At 46.0% G+C, this 9156-nt stretch overlaps 2 protein-coding genes across 8 annotated transcripts in view; one reads left to right on the top strand and one right to left on the bottom strand.

The window, feature by feature from the left end:
- The window catches only part of LOC146351399 (uncharacterized), a 40938-nt gene that overhangs the window by 16961 nt on the left and 14821 nt on the right, over positions 1 to 9156 (bottom strand). The window lies entirely within an intron of this gene.
- The window catches only part of LOC146351400 (phospholipid scramblase 1-like), a 31743-nt gene that overhangs the window by 15439 nt on the left and 7148 nt on the right, over positions 1 to 9156 (top strand). For all 7 annotated transcript variants that reach the window (XR_014789593.1, XR_014789592.1, XM_084847230.1 and 4 more), the window contains 2 exons: positions 5849 to 6006; positions 7427 to 7469. Coding sequence is in view for 5 of the 7 variants with exons in the window: in XM_084847230.1 (XP_084703356.1) it covers positions 5849 to 6006; positions 7427 to 7469 (201 nt within the window). In the remaining 2 variants the exon portion in view is untranslated. The remainder of the gene's footprint in view (positions 1 to 5848; positions 6007 to 7426; positions 7470 to 9156) is intronic.

Genomic DNA, 9156 nt, shown 5'->3' with positions numbered 1-9156 from the left:
GTTCACCGGCCCCAGCACGGCCCACCTCTGCTGACATCTACCCTACCTGCAGCCCTGCCACCCTTTAGCTCCCCACTCCCCTGATGCTGTAGCGGAGGAGCTGCCAATCGCTCTCCCTGGATGTGCTTATCCTGCAGTGCTGGTGCCTTGGGATGGGAACCAAGCAGCTGCTCATTGCTGGTGGGTCACCATTTTGCATTTCATCGTCTGATTACCAGCGGTAATCCGCATACACCTCCTCTTTCCTTTTAGGGTGTCTTGTGTTCATCCTATCAGTCACTTGCTCTGAGCGATAGGGTGAGGGAAATGGAGGACGAGCAAATGGCATATATCCTTGCTGGCCTACTGGGTAACAGCAGAACAAGCCGTTGGCGCCTAAACAGTCATTTTAAATCTATGTCTACTAGCAGCTACGTCCTTTGTTCATGTTTGTTCTTTCGTTCATTTTTACTCCAGAGTAGGTGCATGGGGCCCAATCCAGACCTTAAAAGCCCTTCCTGCTAGGATGGCAGTCTCAATCAGAGGCCCTGTGCCTACTCTAGAGTAGAAAATTTAAAAAGACATATCTGTTAGACACAGATTTAGGGCGCAATCCTAAGGAGATAGGCGGCCGCCTCTGACCTTGGAGGTGACTGCTTATCCAAAGCTAGGCAGGAGAGGCACAGGGGGATCATTCCCTCCACGCTGCTCCTACCTTGCTCTTTTTCACTAGACAGACATTTTAGGATGCCTAAATGTGTTGTACGTGCCGCTCTGCTCTGCCCGCCCCAGAACGCCCCCCATCCCTGCCCCTTTTCAGTCACGCTGTGCTCATCTTCTAAGTGTGGAGGACGGGGCTTCTCCGCGCTGCCTCTGAGGCAGCGTGGATGAGCGGGGAGGTCAGCTCTCGGGGAACTGACCTTGGAGTGCAGGCTCCAAGGCCAGTTCCCGGAATAGACCATATCCTATGACCCGCTAGACAGTGTCTAGCGGCAACAGGATTGCTCTATTAAAGTACCGTCTGTTTTGGCCCTCTGAGACCATATTGATCCAAAAACGGAACAGAAACTGGTGATAATATGAATATACATGTTAAAAACAGGCAGTGAAATTAATTAGATACAACAGACTTCTAAACAGATTGCAAAGGAAAACGAGCAGCACTGATGTAAGGCTAAACTATAGTTGAGCATTACACGACTAAGCCTGAGGCTCATGAGCTTTTTCCTCCCCTCCCCTCCAGCCTAGACATGAGGAGACTGGAAGCTTTTGCTTCCATTTTCAACTAACCGTGGTTTGTTTGTTATGTGTGAGCCCAGAGAAATTGTGGTTAGTTTTAACTATGGTTTAGGAAAGAAACCAACTTAAAACCACAGTTTTTGACTCCAGTATGTTTTCCTAAACCATAGTTAAGATCTTCCAAGTTCTGGGTTCACACAATAACAGCAAAGCACAGTTAGTTGACACTTGAAGCAAAAGCATCCAATCGTCTTATGGCTACACCCAGGCTCAGGCACATAAGATTAAAACATAGTTTAGTATTACGTTCATATCCAACCTCTAGGACCATTAGAACAAGTAATTATTAGCCAACACCCCACCCTGTTAATAACATTAATCACCCTAAAATTACGTTAATCTCCTAATTGGTCCAGTTTGTGTGATCACCATGGCTTAAACAAGTCACAGTGCCTTGTTTAAGCTGAGGAGCATGCCAGGCACCATTTGTGTAATTACCCACCTGGGTGCAGTTATTTTGTCCAAAGTCAGGCAGCATGGCTTGTTGGAGGGGAAAATAACCCTCAAATAACCCATGGGTTATTTTACTGGGCAAGTAATTAAGCAAATGTTGCCTGGCATGTGCCTGATCAAGTCATTGTGTTGTAATTTTGGGAGACCTGACATAGTTCATTAGTCAACTGGATTCATTCATTCATGAGGATGAGTAGCAACAAGATGTAAAGTTCATGCTGAGAGAGAGAGATTAAGTTCCTCAGTCATCTCCTTTCATCCCAGAAATAAATGAAGACCAAAGCACAAGATTAGTACAGAAAGGTTAAACAGAGTTCATTCACTTCATTAAGTATCCGCAATCAACTTACAATTGGCTGACGGAAGTAGCAACAGAGAGAAAGTACAAAATGGGGGAATGTAGAAGTATGGATCCGGATTATATTTGATATTAAATGCTTGTTGACACCCTAGGACTAGATCGACCTAAACAAGAGGTTGTTGGGGTTTTGCTGGTTGAAAGGCTTAAAGGATTTTTTTTTTGGGGGGGGGGGGGTCCAAATCTATTATTTAGTCTAAGTTGGAAGTTGCATCAGGCAGACAGTACTTTACTGTCTGGACAACTTTTGACTCTCCGAATGTTGTTGGACTGCAGCTCCACTCACCATTGGCTGTCCTGGCTAGGGCTGATGAGAGTTGCAGTCCAGTAGCATCTAGAGAGCCTCAAGATGCCCAGCTCTGCTCTAGAAATCCTAAATTGCTGTTGATGAGATTAACCAGGGCTGTAAGATAAGGGGCAGGGGTTAGGTTTGGAACCATGATTGAAGAAATAGATTTGTTTGTTTGTTTCCTTATTTATCCAAAAAAAAATATTGGCTGCCTTTCAGGGCAGAAGCCCTCCCAAGGTGGCTCACAGCAATAAAATACATAAAAACGGTTAAAATTAAAAGCAATAAAAAACATGAACACAATAAAATAGTGATAAAGCCAACAATAAAGCCAACAGCAGCAGCAAAAACAGCAACATCAGTCATATCAAGAAGAAGGCCATGGTAGAATAATATGTTTTCAATAGGGCTGTGCACTGCTTTGGCCCAAGGCCCAAACTCCGAGTCAAGTGGGCTGCTTCGGGTCACTTTGTGCCCCTTCCGAGGCAAAGCAGAGGGGGCACGAAGTGACTCGGAGCGGGTCAGGGGCTCTCCAAAGCACTCGGTGTACTTCGGAGCTTCAGCACCCCTGGCCTAGCCATGACAGGTCCTTCCCTGAGCCGCTGCTGCCTCTGCCGCTGCCCTCGCTGCTGCCGCCCTTGCTGTCCTCGCTACTGCTGCCTCTGTTGCGGCCACCGCTGTCATCCTTGCCACCACCTCCACCACTGTCGCCCTCGCCACTGCCCTCGCCACCACCAACTGCTGAGGCCTGGACATGCACAGTGACTCTTACTGCAGGGAGTCTCCATTTTTAAAATGGCAACCTCCAGGAAGTTCCAGGAGGTTGCCATTTTCAAAATCGTGACTCCCTGCAGTAAGAGTCACCGTGCACATCCAGGTCTCAGCAGTTGGCGGCAGTGGCAGTGAGGTCGGTGGAGGTGAGGATGGCGGCGGTGGTAATGGAGGCAGCAGTGGCGATGGAGGTGGCGAGGACAATGGTGGAGAAGGAGGAGGCGGTGGCAAAGTAACGGGATTTGCGTGGGGGCATCATGGGGGGACCTGAAGAGGGGTTCGACATCCGAATCCTACTTTGGGTTTGGGGCCGAGTTGGGTCAGAAAACAGCTTCTGAGTCGGATCAGGGGGTCACTGCACAGCCCTAGTTTTCAAGGCCTTCTTAAAAGTCTGCAATGACACAGCATGGCAGACCTCTGATGGCAACTTGTTCCAAAGGTGTGGGGCTACTACAGAGAAGGCCCTCTCACATGTGGTCACCCACCTAACTGCTCTCATGGGTGGGCAGATGAGAAGAGCCTCCCTTTCTGATCTTAAAGTGCAGGCAGGCTGATATGGGTAAAGGTGGTCCTTCACGTAACATAGTCCCAAACCATTTAAGGCTCTAATTGTTTGGTCAACCCTACACCCATTTAGTGCTTAAGAAAATGTCCACAAAGGAAAATACAAATAAGTTGTGAAACCTCTTGTCTTCTCCAATGCTCTGTATACCCAAAGGGAAGAAAAAGTGAATCGTATATAAGGAATTCAGTATTTAGGCAAATTGGGTTGACTTGACATCACTTGAATTCATACACTCCATCCAGAGACCATGACTGACTATCCTGAATTCATCTTTGAATTGGCTTCCCCTCAGTTGCATGTGTATTATGCTTGCTTATATACCTCAATAAATCTAAAGCTGATTTTAATCCATGGAAGGTGTCTGAATATATTTGTTCTCCCTCGTGAATGAGTTAAGTTGCAGAGCTCAGGCCCTGGGCAACAGTACTATATAAATACGAGCAGCAATAATAATAAGGGGGGGGCGGGGAGAGGTATATGTTTGCCTCTAACGTAGCACTCCTGAAACTCATTGGCATACTGCTGGCATGGTATGTCATGCAAGATGACATTACTGTGAATAATAGGCCCTTTGATGTGGCTTTGTAAATTCAAATAATCAAAAGGATGCATTTATCCCTTGGAACAGACATGCATCCATTAGATCATTTGAATTTAAAAACTCATTGGGGAGGAAGTGTACAATTGGTTCCCTGACTGCTGTTGCAGAAACATGAACTCCTCCATGCTGCAGAATGATGGAGGGATGGCGTTAACTGCATGATGGGAATGCGATGAGGCAAAAGCTACTGAGCAGGGAGGGCTGTAAGGGCCGTAGCTCAGTGGAAGAGCATGAGTCTTGCATGCAGAAGGTCCTGGGTTCAATCCCTGGCATTTCCAGGTAGGGCTGGGAAGTAACCCTGTCTGAAATTCTGGACAGGTTCTGCTAGTCAGTGTAGATCAGGGGTGGAGAACATGGGGTACTCCAGATGTGGCTCTGGAGACAAAAGATCAGAGATGATTTGCTGGAGACAACCAGACCAAAGATGGAGATGACTTGTCGCTAAAGCCCTCAAGAGTTTGAAAGGGCCAGCTTGGGATGGCTGAAAACTAATTAGGACAGGCCTGTGCCCCCAAGTTGCAGTGCTTAAGACTGGGAAATGGCCTGTCATGGATTATCTCATACCTGAAGACCAGTCACTCTGTGTCTGGCGGTGCATGCATATCGCAGTGATAAGATAAGTATCTTATCATGGGATACTTGATGCACTGCAGTCTGAGTAAGTGCATTGTTCCATATGGACCTTGGCACATGACTTGAATATCGCTGCCCTCGTGACAAGATCATTTGCTCAATTGTCCTGTAATGTCTCCTGGCCTTGACTCGCTGCATTTCAGGCTGAGCTTCTTAACATGAATGCACCATATTCTGCCAAATACTCGAGTGCACTGTCTGTGCATGCTCTTGTGCCAAGCAACCTACCAGCACAGTGTATGGCAACTTCCTATGTAGGTTGGTGGTGTCATCATGAATATAGGCCAGCGTGGTGTAGTAGTTAGCATATTCGACATAGACTGGAGAGACCCAGGCTCGAATCCCTGTTCAGCCACTAAACTTACTGAGTAGTCTTGGGCCAGTCACTATCTCACAGCCTAACCTGCCTTACAAGGCTGTTGTGAGTATAAGGAAGTATGTGTGTGTGGGGGGGGAGACTTCACACACTGCCCTTAGTTCCTTGGAAGTAGCATGGAAGAATATTAATAATGAACTTTAATAATAATTAACATGAATGTTGTTGTTATTATTACTACTACTTTGACACTGCCAAAATATAAAACATGGTGACACCCAGTCAGAAGTAAAGGGCTGGTGAACATTATGTAGAGTAGGAACATTATTTCCTCTCCTCAATGTGCAGTAAGCATACTTCTGAGTAATCATGCATAGGATTGTACTGGAAGAACCCAGTACACAAAGCTACTTCCCAGTGTGTGTGACTCATTGCAGAAGAAATGCCCTGCATTTCAAAAGGGGCAATTCGATATATGCATGTTCTTAACTCTGCATAGTGGTGGAGAAGGTAATGCATGAAGTGTCCCTGAAAGCTGTTATATATACCAAATCTGTTAAACTGCTTTCCCCCCTCTCTTCAAGGTGCTCCTGGACAGCCTCCCTACGCATATCAGGGTTATCCAGGAACCTATGCTGCTCCCCCAGTTCCTGGCCAGCCTAATGCAGCTTCTGGTGCAATATGGATGCCAACACCACCTCCACCTCCCAACTGTCCTCCCGGGCTGGAGTATTTAAGCCAGGTCTCTCTCTCTTTATATTCATTTTTCTCCGACCTGATCATCAGAAAGCATACGATACTTCAATGAGTTTGTCCCATTAAGTTTTCATTCCCCTCCTCCATAGATCCAGCAACATATTTGGTGGGGGAGCATTAAAGAGCTGTTTAATAACCATTGAGATGGCTGCTAATGTTGAAATATATGTTTAAAAGACTTTCTTAGGTACACTTCCCTGACTAGGATTGGTTATTGCCAATGCCACTGCCATTACTTCTCACCCAAATTAGCGATATTTAGGGAGATCCTTAAGACTTGAACATGTGTGGAAGCTTGATCTTGGATCAGATGCTAGAAGGAGAATGTTTCTTTGCACTGCTTTCCCTGTGAGAGGTCATGTGATATACAAGAGTAACTCTTTCTCTGCAAATGTTAGCTACATTCTTTTGTGTTCGGAAAATGGCAGATATTGGTGGAACAGCCTTCCAGAACCTGGTGCCCTCCAAGTGTTTTCACCTACAACTTTTCTCACCCTTCGCCATTGGCTATGCTAGCTGTGGCTGATGGGAATGGAAGTCCAAAATATCTGGACGGCACTAGGTTGGTGAGGGCTGTTAGAGGGTGAGAAGGCAGGCTGTAACAACACTGATAGATGACTGGACGAGGGTGTTTTGCGGATGACTGTAGCAGCTGTTGGAAGTGATAATAGTTACAGTCACTTAGAGGTTTCTCTACGTGTGGAGGCATCTGTATGAACTGGACCAGAATCCCACTTCTTCAGCATATTTTTGTAGCTGCATTTGTGAAAGTCGCTTATAGCACCATCATAGTTACTCTAACATTGAATTAAGACTCTCCAAGCATAGCTGCTACCAGGAAGCAAATTCCATGGGTTTAGTTGTGGTTGTTTTCATTGAAGCTACTTCTAAAAAAAAAGGTAAAGGTGTCCCCAACCAGTCGTGTCCGACTCTAGGGTGCGGTGCTCATCCCCGTTTCTAAGCCGAAGAGCCAGCGCTGCCCGAAGACGCTTCCGTGGTCATGTGGCCGGCATGACTGAACACCGAGGTGCACGGAACGCTGTTACCTTTCCCGCCGAGGCGGTACCTATTTATCTACTTGCAATTTCTTGCTTTCGAACTGCTAGGTTGGCAGAAGCTGGGACCGAAGACGGGAGCTCACTCCGTCATGCAGTACTCGGGTCTCGAACTGCTGACCTGCCGACCTTCCAGTCTGCAGTTCAGCGTCTTAACCACTAAGCCACCACGGCCCCGAAGCTACTTCTACATACACACATACTTGAGTTTCAGATTGGGCTGAATACTTATAGAGCAGTTTCTCACTATTGTAAATCATGTAAACAGACCATAAGATAATTAAGTAATACGATGTTCTTGTTACAAGCCAGTTCTAACATTCGATTATTCTTTTAAAACTCCTACTACAGATTGATCAGATATTAATTCATCAGCAGCTTGAACTTCTAGAAAGTATGTATCTTATTCTACTTGATATTATTAGTGCATTAAAATACATTTCAAATGATTGTGCCTCAGTTTTTTAAAGTTTGATTTTTAGTGTATTTCCTAGGGGGTGAGCTGAATTATTGAGCTTTTTACAATGCGGGGGGTGGGGTGGAGGGGATATTAATATTTTAAAAGCATTGCTCATGTGTGACTTCTAAAATTCAATTAGTAATTAAATAAAACTATGTGTATAAACACACTGGCCTGGTTCATACATAATGGGTTGTACAACCCATGGGTTGTTGAATTCTAGGTTGTCATGATGTGCTAACTCAGCTGTGCTAACAAATCATGGTTTGTTAACTGCTGACAAACTAGAAAGAGAACCCTTTTGTTGTTGTTGTTAGGTTGTAAACTCTGAGTTGTTTAAAACCATGGCTTATCATTATGTGTGAACCCAGAGCTGTGGGTTGTTCATAGGTTGTTTCACCAGGCTACAACGAGGGCAGGCAAGAGTGGTAAAAAAAATAAATACCCCAGCTGTTCTATGTGCCAGTACTACAGTGCCACAAGGGCATTTGGCATACAAGGAGGGAGTGGGTGAAAGAAGAGGGAAACAAACAACCTACGGGATTGAGAAAACAAACCATGGTTTGTTTGATCATCTCCCAGACAAACCCTAGGTAGGGCAACAAACCATGAGTTTAATAAACCATGGGTTAGTGTTATATGCAAACCAGATCATCAGGATTGCACTGGTTGTTATAACTGATACCAAGATACTGTGTGCATGAATATTACTAATAATCGTTTGTGCTGTACAGAACAGTAACCTGCACACACAAAAAAGCAGCCAACCTCTAGGAGTTTTAAGGGAGAATTTAGGTTAGTACTTGGAAACCAGTTTGTTCTGTACCATTCAGTTTCTACTTTGTGATTTTTCTAGCTACAACCATCCTTCCACTTCAGTGTTTCAGCAACTGGGTTCGCACAATTGCGGGGGTGAAAGAAGCTGCCAGGGCTTCTCCCCCTGCCCCTGAATGTGCTGCGCGTGTGCTCACTGTTTACATAGTTACTGCAGCACGGGTTGGCATGTTGTCTGAACCCAGCACTGCGGGGGTGGCTTTGTTCCCACCCCACAACCCACGGTGTGCAGTAGGGGTTGTAGGGTGGGTACAAAGCCACCCCAATCGCACCATGCACAGGGTTTGGAAGATGCACTTACATTTACTGAACAAATGGGGGGGTCATGGTTGTTGGGCCCACCCACATACATCCTGCTGAACTTGTGCACAGAACCGACTGGCTTGCAAATGCTGTCCATGGAATATGGGCCCCAGATTTTCCATGGAGCCAGATTGCACAGATGGAGCCTGTGTACATACCATCTCTAAATATACAGCAGGGGTACGGAACCTCTTTCAGCCCAAGGGCTGAATTGAATTTTGGGGTTCTTGGGGTCACATTCCAGTGCTGGGTGGGCCAAAGGCAAAAGGACTGGGGCCAAAATACCAGCATATTTTAACTTACAGCTCTTACTGCCAGTAGGAGAGGCATTTCAACCTTTCAGAATGGGGGCAAACTTTGCAAAACCCAGGAAACCACTCAACTCTTGGTGGTCAGGAGGAAAGGTGGTAGGCCCAGGGGGAGCATGGGTGGCCATCTGGAGAACCCCAGAGGGCCAGATTTGTATTTCAGGTGGGAGGGATTT

This window comes from Heloderma suspectum, chromosome 3 (genome assembly GCF_057233095.1).
Source record: "Heloderma suspectum isolate Gila_16-S chromosome 3, 16-S_ref, whole genome shotgun sequence".
Taxonomy (NCBI): Eukaryota; Metazoa; Chordata; class Lepidosauria; order Squamata; family Helodermatidae; genus Heloderma; species Heloderma suspectum.
The sequence above is the reverse complement of the archived record's forward strand: the minus strand, read 5'-3'. Positions and strand labels throughout refer to the sequence as shown.